General features: G+C 38.9%; 1 protein-coding gene across 1 annotated transcript in view; it reads left to right on the forward strand.

Annotated features, from left to right (window-relative positions):
* Positions 1-16941, forward strand: part of LOC100462260 (14-3-3 protein zeta/delta-like) — a 28171-nt gene extending 11230 nt beyond the window's left edge. Inside the window, exon 2 of the mRNA XM_054522063.2 lies at positions 15138-16941. Within this exon, the coding sequence (XP_054378038.1) occupies positions 15223-15960 (738 nt within the window). The 5' untranslated portion in view covers positions 15138-15222 and the 3' untranslated portion in view covers positions 15961-16941. The remainder of the gene's footprint in view (positions 1-15137) is intronic.
* Positions 16942-23043: the final 6102 nt, after the last annotated feature.

The raw sequence follows: 23043 nt of genomic DNA on the forward strand, positions 1-23043 counted from the left end.
TGATGGACTACTAAGCCAAACAATTCCTACAAAAATTCCCTGCACCTTCCACTGTGTTTCAGTCCTTGATATAAATAAGGGATCAAGTGAGAAGAGGAAGGAGAATACAGGATCCGAGGAATCAACAATGCTAGCACTGAAGAGCAGGATTACGGAGGAGCTGTGCTCTGGGAGCATATATGGTGATCGATCAGATGCATGACTTTTTTTCAAAATTTTAAATGTCTTGAGCATGCTACTTCCAACCACACTACCCACAAATAAACTGCAATGGGACTTGGTTAGATTTAAATGATTATGAATAAATGTTCACCTTCATACCTTCTGGTTACAAAGCTAAACTTTAAAATGTCCAAATAAAATATTCACTAAAATTTATGTTTGCTTTTTGGCTAAGTCAATGAACATGCTCTTTTATAAAAAAGACTCTAGCCAGGCGTGGTGGCTCACACCTGTAATCCCAGCACTTTGAGAGGCCAAGGCAGGCAGATCACCTGAGGTCAGGAGTTTGAGACCAGACTGACCAACATGGAGAAACCCCGTCTCTACTAAAAATACAAAATTAGTCGGGCATGGTGCCACATGCCTGTAATCCCAGCTGCTCAGGTGGCTGAGGCAGGAGAATCGCTTGAACCCGGGAGGCAGAGGTTGCAGTGAGCCAAGATCACACCATTGCACTCCAACCTGGGAAACAAGAGCAAAACTCCATCTCAAAAAACAAAAACTCTAAATTAAAAATGACAAATAAGAATTGGCTCACATGGTAGCAGGCATTTGGTTATACCAAGAAGAATAGCAACTCAAGTATTTCACAAATCAAGAGTCTTGAATCATTTGTTACTGAAAGTATATAAATCATTCTCTTTGTGACTTTATGGGCAAAAAGGAAACTTATTTATACTATTTTTCTCTTTATGAACTTGTTATATATTATTTTACATTTCTTTTAGTAGCTACCATGGAAATTACAACATGCTTCCTTACTTGTTACCATCATATGTAAATTATTACTCATTTTGAGTTCTCCAGGAATGTTAGCCTTAGAATACTTTATTAACGTCCTCTCACATTTTGTTTTACTATTCTCATGTATTTCATTTCACACACATTTTAAAGCCCCCAAACCATTATAATAATACACTAAAATATGTACTAGTATATACTAATAATTAGTATATAATAAATCAGTATAAAATATACAATATACACTAATATGTATACTAATAAATATACACTAATATATAATATATAACATACTAATATATAATATGTTTTTAGTATATGTGGTTGACACTCACTTATATTTACCTACATATTTGCCCCTTTTGTTGCTCTTTTATTTCTTCCTGCAATTCTGTGTTTCCCTGTGTGATTATTTTTCTTCTGCCTGAAGAACTTCTTTTTCTTTGTTTTTGTTTTCCTTTTTTTTTTTTTTTTGAGATGGAGTCTCACTCTGTCGCCCAGGCTGGAGTGCAGTGGCGCGATCTCAGCTCACTGCAACTTCTGCCACCCCCGAGTTCAAAAGATTCTCCCTGCCTCAGCCTCCCGAGAAGCTGGGATTACAGGCGACTGCCACCGCACTCGGCTAATTTTTGTATTTTTAGTAGAGACGGGGTTTCACCATCTTGACCAGGCTGGTCTTGAACTCCTGAGCTTGTGATCCACCTGCCTCGAACTCCCAAAGTGCTGGGATTACAGGCGTGAGTCACCATGCCTGGCCGCACTTCTTTTATTTTTCCCATTAGTTCATATTTCCTAGTGATGATTTTTTTTTCAGTTTTTGTTGGTGAGAAAACGTATTTATTCTCCTTTCATTCTGAGTAATATTTTCCCTGAGTATAGAGTTCTAATTTGGGGAATTAGAATTTTTTCCTCTACAGATAGCCAATTATCCCAGCACTGTTTACTGAAGACTTCCTTGAATTTCCTTGACATTTTTCAAAAAATTAATTTCCATATTAGCATGGGTCTATTTCTGGACTCTCTATTCTGTTCCATTGATATATCTATTCCTATGGCATTTATACCACACTGTATTGATTATTATAGGTTTATAGCAAGTCTTGAAATTATTATGGGTTTATAGCAAGTCTTGAAAATCTTATGGCATTTATACCACACTGTATTGAAATTATAGGTTTATAGCAAGTCTTGGCTAGTTGTTTTATGCTAAAACAATTTTGAAAAAAGAACACAGTTGGAAAAACATAACCAAAACATGTGCATTTCCATGTAAATTTTAGAATTTGCTTGGAAATTTCTACAAAAAGTCTTGCTGGAATTTTGATTGGTATTGCATTGATATATCAATCTGGGGAGAACTGGCATCTTAAAAATATTGAGTGTCCCAGTCCACGAGCCTGGTATGTTTCTCTGTTTATTTAAGTATTCTTTAGTTTTTCTTTAAATATTTTGTAGTTTTTAGTATGTGGGTCTTGCACATATTTTGTTAAATTAATGCCAAAATATTTTAATTTTCTTAATACTGTCATAAATTGAATTGTTATTTACATTTTTATTTTCTATTTTTCACTATATATAGAAATACAATTTTTGTGTTTTGAACATGTATCCTGCAACTTTACTAAATTGACCTGTATTAATCCTTATAACTTTTTTCTGGATTTCTTAGAGCTTTGTACATACAAAATCATGTCTGCAAATAGGACAGTTTTACCTCTTCTTTCCAATTTGCCTTTTTCTTTTTCTTGCCTTATTCACTATCTGGGTCTTACAATACATATTTAAATGCAAATAGTGAGAGTGGATATCCCTGCTTTGCTTTGTTTGTGATTTTAGGTAGAAAACATTAAATCTTCACCATTGAGTTTGATGTTAGCTGTAGATTTTTTTTATAACCTTAATTGGATGAGGAAGACTTCTATTCCTAGTTGTTGAGAGATTTAGTCATGAAAGAGTGTTGATTTTTATCAAATGTTTTTTTCTGCATCCATTTAAATAATTATATGGTTCTTTTTCTGTTTTCTATTCATATGGTAGATTATATTGATTGGTTTTCTGATGTTAAGCCAACCTTGCATTCTGAGACAAACCCCACTTGGATATGATAGGTAGTATTCTTTTTACATGTTATTGGTTCTTATTTGCTATATTTTGTTAGGAACTTTTTGTTTCTATGCTCATGAGTAATATTGCTCTGTAGTTCTATTATCTTGTGATGTATTTGATTTTATAATAAAGGTAATGTTAGCCCCATAAAATGATCTGGGAAATGCTCCCTCCTCTTTTATATTTTGAAAACGTTGGTGTAAGATTGGCGTCATTTCTTCCTTAAATAACTGGTGGAATTCCCCAGTGAAGTGATCTAGATCTGGAGTTTTCTATGTGGGAAAGTTTTTATTATTAATTTAAATAGGGCTGCCAAATTTTCTTGAGGCAGTTTTGGTAAATTTGCTTTTTAAGCCAGGCGAGGTGGCTCACACCTGTAATCCCATCACTTTGGGAGGCCGAGGCAGGTGGATCACGAGGTCAGGAGATCGAGACCATCCTGACTAACACGGTGAAACCCCGTCTCTACTAAAAATACAAAAAAATTAGCTGGGCGTGGTGGCGGGTGCCTGTAATCCTAGCTACTCGGGAGGCTGAGGCAGGAGAATGGCATGAACCCGGGAGGCGGAGCTTGTGGTGAGCCAAGATCGCGCCACTGCACTCCACCCCCCTGAGTGACAAGAGCGAGACTCCGTCTCAAAAAAAAAAAAATTTGCTTTTTAAGTAGTATTTTATCTAGATTGTCAAGCTTATCAGCATGGAACTGTTCACAGTATGCCCTTATTGTTCTTTTCATGTCTGAAGGACGTGTAGAAAAACCCCTTCTTTCATTCCTAATATTGGAGATTTGTCTCCTCTGTTTTCTTCACTAGTCTGACTACAGCTGGTCGGTTTTATTGAATTTATTTCAGAAACGTGGCTTTTGGTTTTATTGATTTTTCTCTACTTCTTTTTTTTTTTTTTTTTTTTTTGAGACGGAGACTCGCTCTGTCGCCTAGGCTGGAGTGCAGTGGCACGATCTCGGCTCACTGCAAGCTCCGCCTCCTGGGTTCATGCCATTTATCTTTTCTATTTTATTGATTTTTACCCTTTATCTTTTCCTTCCTTTTGTTTACTTTGAGCATAACTTGGACTTATTTTTGTAATTTCTTAAGGTGGAAGCTTAGATCACTGAGCTTTAGACTTTGCTTCTTTTCCCACTTAGGCATTTAAAGCTACACATTTCCCTATATGCTCTGTTTTACCCTACATCCCACAAATTTTGATATGCTTTCATTATCATATGTATATGATATATTATCAACATATTTTCTAATATTACTTGTGACTCTTCTTTGATCTAGTGATTATTTAGAAGTATGTTAAAGTCCAGATATTTGAAATTTTCCTGGTTATCTCATTATTATTGAATTCCAGTTTAATCCTTTGTGGACAGAGAACATAGCCTGCATGATTTTAAACTATTCAAATTTATTGAGTTGTGTTTTGTGGCCCAAAATATGGCCGATCTTGACAAACACACCAGGTGCACTTGAAAATAATGTGTATTCTGCCATTTTTGGTGAAGTGTTCTATAAATATCAAGTCAAGTTGGTTGCTAATATTGTTCAAAACTTCTATGTCTTTACTCATTTTCTGGTCTAATTGTTCTAGTAGCTGCTAGGTAGAGATGTTAATATTTGCAGTGATGTTTGTGGAACTGTCTCTTCTGCCCTTTCATTCTGTCAGTTACTTGCTTCATGTATTTTTGCTTCATATATTGGGTGCACACAAATTTCGACTGTTGTGTTGTCCTTGACAATAAGACTTTTATCATTATGGAGTAATGAAATTATATGACAATACATTTCTTATTGTGATATAATTGACATAACATAAAATTTCATATAATATAAAATTCTCCACTTAAAAATATGCAGTGTACATTTTGGCTTAAGTATATTTTGTCTGATATCAGTATAGCCAGTCTAGCCTTTTGATGTCTGCTGTTTGCATGGTGTATTTTTCCATCCATTTTCTTTCAACATATTTGTCAATATATTTGCTGGTTCTTCTCTAATAAACATATAGTTGGGTCTTGTTTGTTTTGTTTTTGGTCCATTTTGACAATCTCTGCCTTTTAATTGCATTGTTTAGTTGATCAACACTTACTGCAATCATTCATATGCTTGCATTTGGGATCCATCTTATTTTTTATTTTTGTCTCTTCTGTTGTTTTGCCTTTGTTCCTTCTTTTGTGATTTTTCTTTTTGAATTCTTTGAATATTTTTCAGAATTCCTTTTTAATTTTCCTGTTTTCATTTAGCTAGACTTCTTAATTTTTTTTTAGTGGTTGTGGAAGGAATACACACACACACACACACACACTTAACTTTTCACTGGGTGCTTATAATGATTACTTCACTACTTCACATAAAATATAGAAATCTTGCAATCCTATTAGTCCATGTTCCTTTTTATTTTATGGTTTTTATATGTGGTCATCTATAACATTACAAACCCCACAAGACCATGTTATAATTTTTAAAATGTGGTTTATTAAAATAATTAAGAGGTAAAAGGCAAAAAGAAAAAAAAAACTTGTGTTTAGCCAGGTACTTGCCATTACTCATGCTTTTTATTACTTTCAGAGAATCCAAGTTTCTATATGGTTTTTCTCCAGACGGAATGACTTTCTTTAGTATTTCTTACAGTGCAGGTTTGCTGGTAACTAATTCTGTAACTTTTCTTTTAAATGAAAATGTCTGTTTGTTCGTCTTTTTTTTTTGAGACAGGGTCTTACTCTGTCACCCAGGCTGGAGTGCGCTGGTGTGATCACAGCTCACTGCAGCCTCAATCTCCCAAACTCAAGTGATCCTCTCCCACTTCAGCCTCGCAAGTAGCTGGGACTACAGGTATGCACCACCACACGTGGCTACATTTTCTATTTTTTGTAGATATGAGATCTTTCTATGTTGCCCAGGTTGGTCTCAAACTCCTGGGTTCAGGCGATCCAACTGCCTTGGCCTCCCAAAGTCCTAGGATTACAGGCATGAGCCACCATGCCTGGCCTATTCTTGAATGTTATTTTCATTGGTTATAGAATCTTGGGTTGACAGGTTTTTTGCTCCACTTCTTCTGGCTTCCATGATTTTTGAAGAAAAGTTGGATGTTACTAGGATTGTTGCTCCCTGGTACAATCTGTCATTTTCCTCTTGCTGCTTACAAGTTTTGCGTGCTATCTCTGGCTTTTGTCTTTTGTTGTTGTGCTGCTATAACAAAATAACGAAGACTGAGGAACTTATAAAGAACAAAAATGTATTTTCTCACTGTTCTGGAGGCTGGAAAGTCCATGATTGAGGCACTGGCAGTTTTGGAGTCTGGTGAAGCCTTGTCTGTTCCATGGTACATAGTTCAGGAGTCAGTCAGAAACGTGGACACACAAAATGTGGGGATCCCCTCTCTTGCCTTTCCCTTGTAAACTTTCCCCCTCTCTTTTCAATGTTCACAATTTCTTGGCTTCACTTTTCTGGCTTCTCAGACCAAAAATGCTGCAGGTTTTTTCCATGTTTGCACCCCCACTTCCACTGTGTGCACCACATGGAATTCACTTAGCCTCAGGCTAAAGTTTGGACAGATGAGAACCAATTTGTTCGGCTCACCATCGTCCCTTCTTCATGCCAGCTCACACTCTTCACTAGAGACTGTCTGCTTCTGTTCACTCAGTACTTCAGAGTTGCTTTTGTATTGAGGCCAGGTTTTGCAGTTGTTTTCTGAGGAGCATAGTCCTCTGGAAGGGTCTTAGTCATTGCTCCTACAAGTGGAACCTAAAAAGCATCATGGCCCCTCTGTCCTAGTGCAGGTGCACAGAGGCACATGAACCTCCTCCGGATTCATCCCACAAGAGAGCCATTGAGTTCATGGGACTCACCCTGTCGTCATTTTGCTGGTCCCTGAGGACATTATTGGGATGGATAAACTTCCTAGATGGGGAGATCTCACATGGTTTACCTGACTGTGGAGTAAGGACAACTGTGATAAGAAGGATGAAGTGGAAACCCCTAAAACTGTGCCACCTCAGCCAAGAGAGTAAACCAGATGTATGACATCCCACTGGGAATGGCAGAGATTAAATTTGGAAAAAGTTAATTAGGATAAAAAAATGAAATAGTGAAGCCAAGGGGGCACCATTGCTTTTCTTGTCCTGAGTCACAAAGTTATGCTTGGCTTTAAAACTAAGTTTAAAATTTGAGCCAGTAGGCACTTAAAAAGCTGCAGACCTAAGCTGGGAATGGTGGTTCACATCTGTAATCCCAGCTACTCATGAGGCTGCAAAGCAGGAGGATCACTTGAGCCTGGGAGTTCAAGTCCAGCCTGGGCAACATAGCAAGACTCTTCAAAAATAAAAAATTAAACAACATAAAATTTAAAAGTGCCTACCTCAGCCTATAGGCTAACTGATGGTTCTGTAAGATGTTCTTCCTATAATTCACAGGCATGTTAGAACCCACCTTCAGTCTGTGGGATTTTAAGAAGCCTGTCTAAGAATATGCCAAGATGGGTCTCCAGGGTCATCATGGCTGGATTCTGCCTCTGCATGGGCCTTAAGAGCATGATCCATTCCCCATGACGCAAGAAGGATTTGAACACCTGACATGGCCAGTGACTCAGAGATTCTCAAGTCTATTAACCCACTGATACCACAAGGTGTCCCATGAGACACCAAGGTGGCTTTGGGGCTCCAGGAAAAGGTCTTTTTCTCAAGACACCCAGGAGTGAGGAATTCTATAAGAATGGGTAGTCCACACAGGCTTGCTTTGTATGTATGTCTTATTTCCTCCCCTCACAGTCTCTAGCCTTTTCTCCAATTAAAACTCACTGTCTGAGGCCCCTTTGAGTCTAGTTCCGAAGAGAGGACAGGAGGCCAGCCTCCACAGCAGAGCCAGTGCAAGGCTTGGTCTGTGCAGTCTTCTGCTTCCTGGTCTCTGCTCATTTTATCCTAAATGGAAGCATCCCGTGGCTGCCTCCCCAACATTATCGTGGTGGTAGATTTGTGTCTGTAAAGTTATCTAAGATGCGGTTCTGGGGTCTCTGAACACAGTATGACTCTTCATTCCCTTCCCTCAGAGTTATGAGCAAAAGAATAATGCATGCAGCATTTAGATGCTGATTACGGGGTGTGGGAGTTGGTAAGAGATGAGGGTGGAGGGAATATTCCTAGCAATTGGTGTATTTGGCTGATTGGTAACTGTTTATAGACTTGTTTCTTTCTAGCATGTACCCCTTGAAATCATTTTCTTTGTAAATGTTAAAAGCCATATGAAAAAAACCCACCACCTTGATTACTGTTCTTTGTACTTCAATCAGCAGCATGTCAGCCTCTGAATAAACTGTAATTCCTTCACTATGCCTGTCGAGGGAAGCATTTAGGCCACATTTAAAAATATATCTTGGTAAAGGTCTCAAGAACAATTAGCAATTAAAATAATCTATTTTCTACCTTTTACTATATAAACACGGCTGCTTGATTGATTTCACAGTCTTAGGTATTACGCTGCTGGGGAGTCCCGTCTTCCCTAATTCCACAGCTCTTAGACTCATTGGAGGCATCTGAAGTGTTGTGAAGCAGTTTTGATGGTCATTAGTGCATCTTTTTTTATTCAAGACAGGGTCTCACTCTGTGCCCAGGCTGGCATGCAGTGGTGTGATCTCTGGTCACTGCAGCCTTGACGTCCTGGGCTCAAGTGATCCTCCCACCTCAGCCTCCTGAGTAACTGAAACTAGAGGCGCACGCCTCCAAGCCCAACTACTTTTCTTTTTGTATTTTTGTAGAGACAGGTTTTCACCATGTTGCCCAGGCTGGTCTCAAACTCCTAGGTTCAAGCGATCTGCCTACCTTGGCTTCCCAAAGCTCTGGGATTACAGGCATGAGCCTTCCATGAATTTTTAATTTGATTTTTGTTTCCAAGTAAATCTCTAAAAGAATACTCATTAAAAATGAATCTTTCAAATCCTTAGTATTTGTATTGCTAACATTTACACTCCAGGATGATTTTCTATTAAAATGTATTTTCAAGTAATTTTGTCCACTTTCTCCATTATTTTGCCTGTTAAACTGATTTAACAAAACCACTATGAAATACCATCTCACACCAGTCAGAATGGATATCACCGAAAAGCCAAAAAATAACAGATGCTGATGAGGTTGTGGAAAAAAAGTAACACTTATACACTGTTGGTGGGAGGATAAATTAGTTCAGTTATTGTGGAGAGCAGCATGGCGATTCCTCAAATAACTCAAAACAGAACTACCAGTGGACCCAGCATTCCCATTACTGGGGATATACCCAAAGGCATACAATCGTTCTATCATAAAGACACATGCACACGTATGTTCACTGCACACTATTCACACTAGCCAAGACATGGAATCAACCTAAATGCCCATCAGTGGTAGACTGGATAAAGAAAATGGTACATGTACACCATGGAATACTATGCAGACATCAAAAGGAAGGAGATCATGTACTTGGCAGAAAATGGATGCAGTTGGAGGCCACCCCCTGACCTTAGCAAACTAATGCAGGAACAGAAAACCAAATATCACATGTTCTTACTTATAAGTGGGAGCTAAATGATGAGAACACATGGACACATAGAGAGGAACAACAGACACTGGGGCCTGTTAGAGGGCAGAGGGTGGGAGGAGGGAGAGGATCGGGAAAAATAACTAATGGGTACTAGGCTTAATAGCTGGGTGACAAAATAATCTGTACAACAAACCCCCATGACTCAAGTTTACCTATAAAACAAACCTCCATGTGTACCTCAGAACTTAAAATAAAAGTTAAAAAAATAAAACACTGGTTTAAGGTCATTTACTTTGTCTGTTTTTTTTTTTTTTTCTTTTTAGAGACAAGGTCCCTCTATGTTGTCCAGGTTGAGCTTGAACTCCTGGGGCTCAAGTGATCCTCTCGCCTCAGCCTGCTGAGTATCCCAAGTAGCTGAGACTACAGGCTTGTGGCTTTTAAGTCATTTTCAATCAATGGTTCCTGTCCTACAGTGAGCTGATTGTGTATGCACGCCCGTGTGCTAGCGAGACCACTGGCAGTGCCAGTGCAGCAGGACATTCAGTGCTCAGGGGATGCTGTGAGTGCAGCTAAGAAGCCAGCGTGATGTATCATGTTCCTGTGTCTGCTTGCTTCATGGATACCCATGTTTTGTTTGATAGAGTGGAAGAAGGCCTCAGATCTCCTTCTAGCCCCTTAGATGGGATTTGAACCACCCAAGGAAGGAACTATTTATGAAATTCTTTATGAGATACTGCATAAGGATCAGAAACCGGAAGCAGGCTGACTGAGCTTCCAGTTTTGGAGACTTCCCAAAATAACTAGGAGACATAAGGATGGCTATGTTCCTTTTCAGGCATGTCTACTGTAGTTTGGGCATTAAAAGTTAGTAAGCCCATAGAGGTGGCTTACCCCCATAATCCCAGCACTTTGGGAGACTAAGGTGGGAGGATCGCTTTAGCTCAGGAGTTCTCACCTGGACAACATACTGAGACCCTCATCTCTACAAAGAAATAAAAAATTAGCCAGGAGTGGTGGTTTGTGCCTGTTGTCCTGGCTACTCGGGAGGCTGAAGTGGGAGAATCACTTGAGTCCAGGGGGTCAAGACTGCAGTAAGCCATAATCACAACACTGCACTCCAGTCTGGGCGACAGAGCAAGACCCTGTGATAAAAAAATAAAAAAGGTAATGGGACTTCGTGTTGTAGCCACAGGCTAATCAAGCCTGGATGTAGCTTGTATACCTATGATGATTGTCATGCTAAATTAAAGAGAAAATTATCAAAATAATACAATTTATACCTCTTTATTCTAATTTCAGTGGTAAAAAGAAAGTTACATTTAGCAAATTAAAACTTCATAGAGATACTATTTCTTACCTATGAGATTGCCAAAAGTTCAAAAGTTGGCTAACATACTCCATTGGTCAAATTATAGAGAAATAGATGCTCTTATACATTGCTAATCAGAATACACAATGGCATAGCCCCTATCCAGGGCAATCTGGCAATACCTACCAAAAAATATACATTTACACTTGGGCCCAGCCATTTTATTTCTAGGAATCAATCCCAAAGATATACTGGCAAAAATAAGCAAAAGAGAAGTGCAAGGATAGTCATCACAGCACTGTTTGTAAGAGCCAAAGATGGAAATAATCCAAATATCCATCAGTAGGTTACTGGTTAAATAAACTATAGTACAGCCACATAATGGAGTATTATCAAATTATGAAAAGAAATGAAGCCTACCTTGATAGTCTTCTAATAAAGAGGAGATTTCTCCAAATAAACTTTCTTTTGTAGATTTGCCTTTGAAACTATGGAAACATTTCACAGAATTTTAAAACAAAGTTAAATTTGAAAAAGCAATCCCCAAACAACCAAAAGCAAAATGAGACAGTGAACCCAATTCTACATCATGTTAGTGGCATGACCACACAGAGAGTAGGAATTTTAAGTAATTTAAAAACATGGTAATTCCACTGTATATCCATAATGGGCTGTTACCTCAGACAAAAAGAACTGTAAAAGAAGAAAAAATTAAACTGTTTTCACTATCTTTTACTTTTGGTAAATAAGTAATCATGTTAGTATCATTGGGAACTGGGACTTACTGTATGGGTTTTTCCATAATAAAGGAGAAACTGATGGAAGATTTCAAAAAGTTAATTTAAAAACCTTACAATTTTCCATTTGAGTTGGAAATACTAGTATGTAATAATATAAAACACATTTTATGTTTTATCTTTAAAAATTATTTCCTAACTCTGTCCATGAAAAGACCTTAAATCAAGGAGCCAGCCAGGGACAGTGAGCAGTTTGTGATCTCTAAATCTTTCCCCGTGAAAGGAACCAGGGCTCCTCAAAGAAATGGGTTTCTCCAGATCCGGGATGGGAAATGTATAAGATGAGCCTGGATCATCTAGGCTCATTACCAGAAAGCAAGGTAGCTATCAAACACTTACCTAGGGCCAGTTGGGGTGGCTCATGCCTGTAATCCCAGTGCTTTAAGGGTTACAGGCTGAGGAAGGCAGATTGCTTGAGGTCAGAAGTGTGAAACCAGCCTGGGCAACAGAGAAAGACCCCATGTCTACAAAATTAAAAAAAAAAGAATAGTGGGCATGGCAGCTCATGCCTGTAGTTCCAGCTATGTAAGAGGATTGCATGAGCCCAGGAGTTCAAGGCTGCAGTGAGCTATTGTACCATTGCACTCCAGCCTGGGCAAGAGTGAGACCCTGTCTCAAACAAAACAACCACTTAACTAGAATTGTGTCAAAAGAACTCAGGATCCAACTTGCAAGGGCTCACAGTGACTAAAAATGGGAAAATTTAGGGATCAATAAGAATAGTATCGACAATATAGTGAATCACTTTAAATATGTTTAAGTCCATTAGTTCATAGTAGAAAGAAAACCTTTATTGGCTCACTTTTGAGGCTATTAGATAACCAAATGATTATTTTGAAAATTGGGGCTGGGTGCAGTGACTCATACTTGTAAACCCAGCACTTTGGGAGTATGAGACAGGAGGATCATTTGAGGCCAGGAGTTTGAGATCAGCCTGGGCAACGTAGCGAGACCCCATTGCTAAAAAACTAAAAAAAAAAAAAAAAAAAATAGCTGGATGTGGTGAGGCTCGCCTGCTGTACCAGCTATTTGGGAGGCTGAAGCAGGGGGGGATATCCTGAGCCTGGGAGGTTGAGGCTGCAGTAAGTCATAGTCACACCACTGCCTTTCAGTCTGGGCAACAGAGCAAGATCTTGCTTCGAAAAAGAAGAAAAGGAAAGAAAGAGAGATAGAGAAAGAAAGAAAGAAAGAAAAAGAAAGAAAGAAAGGAAGGAAGGGAAAAATTGTGGTAAATAAAGGGAAAAATGGAAGCAATTTCTCTTTATAGAAGTAATCCACATAATAAATGGTTTGATCTATCATTCTATATCACCATTTCACAATCCCTACTGAAATAATGGGTCTAGGCAATGATCATCACAAAAAGAGGGGCACGTAGTCTTACCAAAATATTCGAGCATGAATCTAATCAAGTTCTAGCTAGAGCTGCTGGTCTATCAGAACAAACACAGGGGACAGAGGAACATGTTAAATAATACAACAGGGCTGCAGTTAGGAAAATCCAGACTGATTTCCTCCATAAGTAATTTGTAAGGAGGAGAGAGAAACAACCCAAAGATTTTTAAAAGTCTTAGGAAACAGCAACCAATGGCAATGTATGGGACCTTACTTAGATCACTATTTGAAAAAACTATAAAGAATTTATGAAACAACTGGAGAAATTTGAACATTACCATATATATAATGATATTAAGAAAATATTGTTATTATGTTGTATAAAATAGTGTTTTATGGGGTTTTGTTAAAGAATTCTGTTTAGAGATGCATGCTGAAATATTTATAAATGAAATGACCTGTCTAGGATTTGCTCTAAGTAATTTGCCCAGTGATTTAGATTAGAGCTCAGAGATAGTGTCTAGATTAGAGGTAGTAAGCTAAATCTAGTGATATAGATTGAAGAAGACTGGCCAAATGTTGATGATTTTGAAGCTGGGTGATACATAGGTCAGAAGAGTTCATTACACTAGCAGCAAGAGAAGGGAAATTTCACAAGTGAGCTGCAGTCACCCAACTCTCTGCCTGGGGTTGACACAGAGAGCCAGACTCCAAGTAGAACACAGTGACCTTGCTGAGCTGAGGAGACAGAAATCAGAAACTAGAAGTTGGGTCAGCTGAAATGTTTGGAATCTGGATGAAGAGACATCAGAAAGGAGGGAGCTGTGCAGTTGGGGCCCTTGGGAATTTGGGTGGGTGCCCTCTGGGAATACATGGCATGGCTGGATGGTACATGCACAGGACACAGCTCCCCATGGTAGAAGCTACTGTCTATTTACCAGACAGCAACTTCTTCAGAATTGAAGGTGATGCCAATAGCAGAGGGTTAGCAGTGCTGGGGCATTGTGGAATGCCCTGTCTGAGAAATTTCATTACCTCTCATTAATGCATCTGGCACCCAGCTGAGATCCCAGATAGGATTTAAGAATAAGGACATGCCAACCAGGTGCGGTGGCTCACGCCTGTAATCCCGGCACTTTAAGAGGCTGAGATGAGTGGATCACGAGGTCAGGAGATCGAGACCATCCTGGCTAACATGGTGAAACCCCGTCTCTACTAAAAAAAATACAATAAATTATCCGGGCACAGTGGCGGGCGCCTGTAGTCCCAGCTACTCTGGAGGCTGAGGCAGGAGAATGATGTGAACCCGTGAGGCAGAGCTTGCAGTGAGCCGAGATTGCGCCACTGCACTCTAGCCTGGGTGACAGAGTGAAACTCTGTCTCAAAAAAAAAAAAAAAAAAAAAAAAAAAAAAAAAAAAAAGAATAAGGACATGCCCTGTCAAAGCCTAACGTCAAGCCCCAACATCTCTTCCAAACTTCAGCTCAGTTGGGGAAGGAAATGTGATTTTAGTAAAAAAGAGAACAAAAGAAGAATGGGTGCACTGGACCAATTTTACCTAATGTTTAATTTTGCTGAAGGTGGACGGGGGGAATGTTATGAGGATGAGGGGGAGTGTGAGGAAGGCGGAAGAGGAAATAGCACATGGGGAGGCCCAGACATGATGGAAGCTGGTTCCACAGAGCTAAGAAAAGAACTGTTTCATTGGCACCAAACCCAGATTTTCTCCCATTTTTGCATCTCTGAAATTGGACATCCCTTGCAATGTAAGTTATTTTACCATTTTAATTGGCAGAATTGTATTTTCTTAATGGCACATAAAATAATGGTGCATCTTATGGTTGATGATATTTCAGATTTACTGAAATACGGTAGTCGTGTTAGACTCGAGAAAAAGCATAAGTTAAGAACTTACAGGAAAAAAGGCTGAAGAACTCAACAGGTGGGCACACCATGCATCCAGTATTAAAGGGGCTGAATTTTATCTCAAGTGTAATGAGAAGCCATTAAAGGATTTTAATAGTGGACTAGCTTGATCAGATTTGTATATTTTAGAAAATAACTGATATAGGTTGGATATTTGTCCCCTCCAAATCTCATGTTGAAATTCCATCTCCAGAGTCTCAGCCTCGCCACCGCCCAAAGACTGCTGAGCCCCTGTCCGTCCGCCGCCACCACCCACTCCGGACACAGAACATCCGGTCATGGATAAAAATGAGCTGGTGCAGAAGGCCAAACTGGCTGAGCAGGCTGAGCGATATGATGACATGGCAGCCTGCATGAAGTCTGTAACTGAGCAAGGAGCTGAATTATCCAATGAGGAGAGGAATCTTCTCTCGGTTGCTTATAAAAATGTTGTAGGAGCCCGTAGGTCATCTTGGAGGGTCGTCTCAAGTACTGAACAAAAGACGGAAGGAGCTGAGAAAAAACAGCAGATGGCTCGCGAATACAGAGAGAAAATTGAGACGGAGCTCAGAGATATCTGCAATGATGTACCGTCTCTTTTGGAAAAGTTCTTGATCCCCAATGCTTCACAAGCAGAGAGCAAAGTCTTCTATTTCAAAATGAAAGGAGATTACTACCGTTACTTGGCTGAGGTTGCCGCTGGTGATGACAAGAAAGGGATTGTGGATCAGTCACAACAAGCATACCAAGAAGCTTTTGAAATCAGCAAAAAGGAAATGCAACCAACACATCCTCTCAGAGTGGGTCTGGCCCTTAACTTCTCTGTGTTCTATTATGAGATTCTGAACTCCCCAGAGAAAGCCTGCTGTCTTGCAAAGACAGCTTTTGATGAAGCCATTGCTGAACTTGATACATTAAGTGAAGAGTCATACAAAGACAGCACGCTAATAATGCAATTACTGAGAGACAACTTGACAGTGTGGACATCAGATACCCAAGGAGATGAAGGTGAAGCAGGAGGAGGAGGGGAAAATTAACTGGTCTTCCAGCTTTTGTCTGCCTCATTCTAAAATTTACACAGTAGACCATTTGTCATCCATGCTGTCCCACAAATAGTTTTTTGTTTATGACTTATGACAGGTTTATGTTACTTCTATTTGAATTTCTATATTTCCCATATGGTTTCTATGTTTAATATTAGGGGAGGAGAGGCAGTTAACATTTAGGGAGTTATCTGTTTTCATCTTGAGGTGTTCAATATGGAGACGTGGAATTTTTATACAAGTTATAAATGTTTGGCATAGTACTTTTGGTATATTGTGGCTTCACAAGGGCCGGTGTTAAAACTGCTTCCACGTCTAAGCAAAGAAAACTGCCTACATATTGGTTTGTCCTGGTGGTTCCAGTCACAGGTGTAGTAATTGTGGGTACTTTAAGGTATGGAGCACTTACAAGGCTGCGGTAGAAACAGATATCCCATGGATACCACATGTTAAACCATGTATAACTGTGGAATACTCAATCTCATACCTTTGACCACAGCTGCAGAAGTGTTCTTTTAGACACAGCTGTGACCCATTTTACTCTGTAAAAGGGCAGAAACGGTTCACATTCCATTATTTGTAAAGTTACCTGCTGTTAGCATTCATTATTTTTGCTACACTCATTTTATTTGTATTTAAATGTTTTAGGCAACCTAAGAACAAATGTAAAAGTAAAGATGCAGTAAAAATGAATTGCTTGGTATTCACTACTTCATGTATATCAAGCACAGCAGTAAAACAAAAACCCATGTATTTAACTTTTTTTAGGTTTTTTGCTTTTGTGGTTTTTTTTTTTGATACTTGCCTAACATGCATGTGCTGTAAAAATAGTTAACAGGGAAATAACTTGAGATGATAGCTAGCTTTGTTTAATGTCTTATGAAATTTTCATGAACAATCCAAGCATAATTGTTAAGAACATGCGTATTAAATTCATGTAAGTGGAATAAATGTTTTATGAATGGACTTTTCAACTACTTTCTCTACAGCTTTTCATGTAAATTAGTCTTTTGGTTCTGAAACTTCTCTAAAGGAAATTGTACATTTTTTTTTGTTTGTTTGTTTTTTTTTTTTCTTTTTTTTTTATTTTTTATTTTTTATTTTTTTCTTTTATTATTATTATTATTATTATTATTATTATACGGAAATTGTACATTTTTTTGAAATGTGTTCCTTATTCTCTCTTGGCAGCTAATGGGCTTTTACCAAGTTTAAACACAAAGTTTATCATAACAACAAAAATACTACTAATGTAACTACTGTTTCCATGTCCCATGATCCCCTCTCTTCCTCCCCACCCTGAAAAGAATGAATTCCTATTTCTTCTGGGAGAGGGTGAGATTGATTAGAAAAAAATGTAATATGTTCCATTTGAAATATTGGTATATGGCATTTTCTAACTTAGGAAGCCACAGTGTTCTTGGCCCATCATGACACTGGGTAGCATTAACTGTAAGTTTTGTGCTTCCAAATAACTTTTTGGTTTTTAACAATTTCTTGATACTCTTATAGCCTGCCTTCGATTTTGATCCTTTATTCTTTCTGTTTGTCAGGTGCACAAGATTACCCTCTTTTTTAGCCTTCTGTCTTGTCACCAACCATTCCTACTTGGTGGCCACGTACTTGGAAAAAGGCCGCACGATCTGTCTGGCTCCACTCAATGTCTAAGACACCCTGCTTCCTTTGCTTGCATCCCACAGACTATTTCCCTCATCCTATTTACTGCAGCAAATCTCTCCTTAGTTGATGATACTGTGTTTATCTCCCTTTAAAACCCTACCTATCCTGAATGGTCTGTCATTGTCTGCCTTTAACCCTTCCTCTTTCTCTTCCTCTATACTCTAAATAATGATGAGGCTAAGTTATACCCAAAGCTCACTTTACAAAATATTTCCTCAGTACTTTGCAGAAAACACCAAACAAAAATGCCATTTTAAAATAGGTATATTTTTTCTTTCAGAATGTAAGCTCCTCAAGAGCAGGGACAATGTTTTCCGTATGTTCTATTGTGCCTAGTACACTGTAAATGCTCAATAAATATTGACAATGGGAGGCAGTAAGTCTTGATAAGGGTGAGAAACTGAAATCCCAAACACTGTTTTGTTGCTTGTTTTATTATGACCTCAGATTAAATTGGGAAATATTGGCCCTTTTGGATAATTATTCCAAATATTACATTCCAATAAAAGTGCAATGGGAGAAAAAAAAAAGAAATTCCATCCCTAGTTTGGAGGTGGGGCCTAGTGAGAGGTGTTTGAGTCATGGGGGTGGATCCCACATGAATGGCTTGGTGTCATCCCTGTATTAATGAATGAGTTATTGCTCTATGAGTTCCTGGAAGATCTGGTTGTCTAAAAGAGCCTGGCGCCCCTTCCCTCTCTCTCTTTCTTTCTTTCATGCCATGGGATGCCTCCTCCCCTTTGCTTTCCACCATGAATGGAAGCTTCCTGAAGTCCTTGCCAGAAGCAGATGCCAGCACCATGCTGCTTATACAGCCTGCAGAACTGTGAGACAAATAAATCTTTTTTCTTTATAAATTACCCAGGCTCAGGTATCCCTTTATAGCAATGCAAACAGACTAGGACAATAACTCTATCTGTAATGGGAAGGATGGAATGGAAGAGAGCATGGAGAGAAGATTTAGGAGGTTTTTGGAGTACCCAGAGGGAGATGATTATCTTCTGGACTAGCGTTGCAAGTATGGCATGGAGAATGTGGAATTGAGAGAAATTTAGGAAGTAAAATCTTCCAATTCCTGTTGATTGTCTGAATGTGTGGAAGGGGGCAAGGGAGGAGTCACAGTTGATAACCAGACTTCTGAATTAGGCAACCAGATTGGTGGTGGAGCCATTTAAGAAGATAAGGAACAGAGGAGAAGGAGTATTACTCCATGGGGAAGATGGTGATTTCTATTGTGTTTGAGGTTCTTGGGAGACACCCAAGGGAAGATATCCAGTAGACACTTGAATATATGGGTCTGATGCTCAGGAGGCAGATCCAAGCTGATGCTCTAGACATGGCAATCATCAGCCTATAGTTGTAACTGAATAGCTGAAGTTAAGGGAGTGGTTGTGGATTGCCTAGGGAGGGTGTACAGTATGAGGAGAGGTAAGAGCAATGACAAAAGCCTGAAGATCATGAACACTTAAGTGATGGGCAGAGGGGGGCCTCCCACAAGGAGAATAAGAAGGACCAGCCAAAGAAGGAGGAGAAAAAGCAGAAGAGTGTGATGTCATGAAAGCCAAGGATAAAAGAGTGACCAGAGAGGCCATAAATGGTCAATTCTGTGAAGTGCTATGGAGAGGTCAGAGGGAGAGACCAGAAATGCCTGCTGCATTTACTTGGTAACTTCTGTTTTTATTCAACACAATTGAAAGCAAAAAGACAAAATGGGGAACATTTTTGTAGTATAAATAAGGAGCTTTTATAATTTAGTAATAAAAAGGCAAATTCTATGGAGAAATGGACAATAGACATTGACAAGCAATTTTCAAGAGCAGAAATTAAAAATGACCAAAATATATTAGAAAATAGCTTCAGACTCATTACTAATAATGAAATGCTAATTAAAACAATACTGCCTCAATCCCATTTACAATAGCCATACAAGAAACATTTTCTAGGAATACATCTAAGTAGGTGAAAGAGCTCTACAAGGATAACTACAAAACACTGCTGAAAGAAATCATAGATGACACAAACAAATGAAAAAACATTCCATACTTATGGATTGGAAGAAACAGTATCTTTAAAATGGCCACGCTACCCAAAGCAATCTACAGATTCAATGCTATTCCTATCAAACTACCAATGCCATTTTTCACAGAATTAGAAAAAACTATTCTAAAATTCATACAGAACAAAAAAAAGTCCACTTAGCCAAAGCAATCCTATTTAAAAAGAAGCCAGAGGCATCACACTACCAGACTTCAAACTATATTACAAGGCTACAGTGACCAAAACAGCATGGTACTGGTACAAAAACAGACACACAGAAAACCCAGAAATGAAGCCACACATCTACAACCAACCAGTCTTTGACAAAATTGACAAAAATAAGCAATGGAGTAAGGCCTCCCTATTCCATAAATTGTGCTGGGATACTGGCTAACCATATACAGAAGAATAAATCTGGATGCCTACCTCTCGCCATATACAAAAATTAACTTAAAATGGATTAAATAATTAAATATGAGACCTCAAACTATAAAAATCCTAGAAGAAAACCTAGGAAATACCCTGTGGACGTCAGCCTTGGCAAAGAATTTATAACTAAGTTCTTAAAAACAAAGGCAACAAAAACAAAAATTGACAAGTGAGATCTAATTAAACTAAAGAACTTTTGTACAGCAAAAGAAACTATCAACAGAGTAAACAGACAACCTACAGAATGGGAGAAAATATTCACAAACAATGCACCCGATAAAGGTCTAATATCCAGAATCTATATGGAACTTAAACAATTCAACAACCAAAAACCAAATAACCCCATTAAAAAATGGGCAAAAGACATGAACAGACACGTCTCAAAAGAAGACATGCAAGTGAGTGATTAACAGCCGTATCCTTTGGTTCATCACTAATCATCAGAGAAATGCAAATCAAAACCACAATAAGATAGCATCTCATACCAGTCAGAATGGCTATTATTAAAAAGTCAAAAAACAACAGATATTGGTGAGGCTACAGAAGAATGGGAATATTTATACACTGTTGGTAGGAATGTAAATTCAGCCACTGTGGAAAGCAGTTTGGAGATTTCTCAATGAACTTAAAATAGAACTGCCATTCGACCCAGTAATCCCATCACTGGGTATATACCCAAAGGAAAATAAATCATTCTACTAAAAAGACATGCATTTGCATGTTCATCGCAGCACTATTCACAATAGCAACAATGTGGAATCAACCCAGGTTCCCATCAACAGTGGAATGGATAAAGAAAACATGGTACATATACACCACGGAATGCTGCACAGTCAGAGAAAAGAACAAAATCATGTCCTTTGTGGCAACACAGATGGAGCTGCAGGCCATTATCCTAAGCAAATTAATGCAGAAACAGAAAATCAAATATTGTGTGTTCTCACTTATAAGTGGGAACTAAACAGTGGGTACTCATGGGCAGAAAGATGAGAATAACAGATACTGGGGACACAGGAGGAACGAGAGAGGGAGGGAGGCAAGGGTAGAAAAACTGCCTATTGGGTACTATGCTCACTACCTGGGTGACAGGTTCAATTGCACCCCATACCTCAGCATTACACATCAAACTGCAAGGATTTTAAAAAGTGAGTGCAATAGTACAGGCCAGGTGTAGACAAGAAGTACCCTATGCACTACTGCAGGGATTCAAGGGAACCAGCCCCTAGCAATATTTGTCAATGCCTTTTATATATAGCATATCTTTGCCAGTAATTCCTTAAAAGAATAATCTGAAATATATGCAGAGATGTATATGTAGATAACTTATATAGCTACTGTTATGTATAATAGTAAAATATTGGGAAAAGCATGCAAGTCCAGCAATAGAGGATAGGCTAAGAAAAATTGTGGTATGTCCATCAGCTTTTAGAGTTGCAGATGAATGACATGATGACATGGGAAAATGTTCAAGGGAAATTGTGAAGTTAAAATAAGGAGGGGGATGGGTTGCAAGCCAGCATGTTTACTGTAGCTTCAACTTTTGTACACCACTAAATAACGAAAGCTCTGGGTAAGGGCATAGAAAAACACTGAGAGGATTTACATCACTTTATGAACAGCCATAGCCTCTGGATGGTGACATAATAAGAGTTTTTTACTTTGCACTATTTGGTTTTTTTTTTCATTTTTCTTCATCAAATATATGAATTTTGTAATAATTTTTAATACGCACATAGATTAAATGTGAATAAATTAAATGACCACATAGAGTTATTAGCTAAAGCCAGTTAAATTTCAAAAATGATGCCTTGCATTTTAGGGCACTGCCTCTGTGGCCCTTTTAGTTGGCAGTACTTGAACACCAGGCCGAGTTATTTTTTTGAGATCACTCTTTGTTCGTGCCAGGAAAATCCTGCTTTCTGTGTTTAAGAAAATGCCTCGCCATCTATCCACCCCCATAGGAGGGCATGAATGCAGCTTGCCCAGTCAAAAACAAGGAAGGCCAGAACACATCCCACAGAAAGTTGCTAATAGATCCATAAAAGATTTTTTTATTGATCTTTATTTTATAGTCCTAAGGTTCTGATTCCATGTGGGCATCACCCCTGGGTACTTTTATAACTTTTTAAATCAACTGCACCCTGTGAGACAAATAACTGAGACCTAGGCTGAAAGCCAGCGGGTTCCGATGGCTTGTTCCTCTTGCAGATGGCAACCAGGGTCCACCTTCTGTGACCTCACTCTGCGTATTTGCATGCAGACCACGGGACTCAGCCCATACACCTAGCTCTGGCCACGACCAAGTGGATGCATATCATAATAACCAAGTTTGGATGGAGCTTTTTAAACAAATATTTTTGAGGCAATAAGAAATTTACAAGATTCTCCAAATGTTATAACATCTAGATGATTACCTCTTTTCATTTTTACTTCACATCTCACTTCAGTAACCTGGCTGGGACAGGGAAGTTTTGTTTTGTTTTTGTCATTTGGAAGACCTGATCAAACCAGACAGACGAAAGTGGTTTTAAATTATAGGCAGTCTACTGATTTGGGGTTTGAGGATGACCAACTCCTGAAAGTTCCCTAAATCAGAGGGGTTTTTTGTTGTTGTTGTTTGTTTGTTTTGAGACAAGTTCTCGCTGTGTCTCACAGGCTGGAGTGCAGTGGTGCCATCATGGCTCACTGCAGCCTCTACCTCCCGGGCTCAAGCGATACTCCCACCTCAGACTCCCAAGTAGCTGGGACTACAGACATATACCACCATGCTTGGCTAATTTTGTTTTTTGCAGAGTTTTGCCATGTTTCCCAGGCTGGTCTTGAACTCAGCTCAAGTGATCCACCTGCCCTGGCCTCCCAAAGTGCTGGGATTACAGGTGTGAGCTACTGTGCCCAGCCTAAATCAGAGTTCTAAAAGCCCGTGGATAGTAA

The sequence above is a fragment of the Pongo abelii genome, chromosome 8 (assembly GCF_028885655.2).
Source record: "Pongo abelii isolate AG06213 chromosome 8, NHGRI_mPonAbe1-v2.0_pri, whole genome shotgun sequence".
NCBI lineage: Eukaryota > Metazoa > Chordata > Mammalia > Primates > Hominidae > Pongo > Pongo abelii.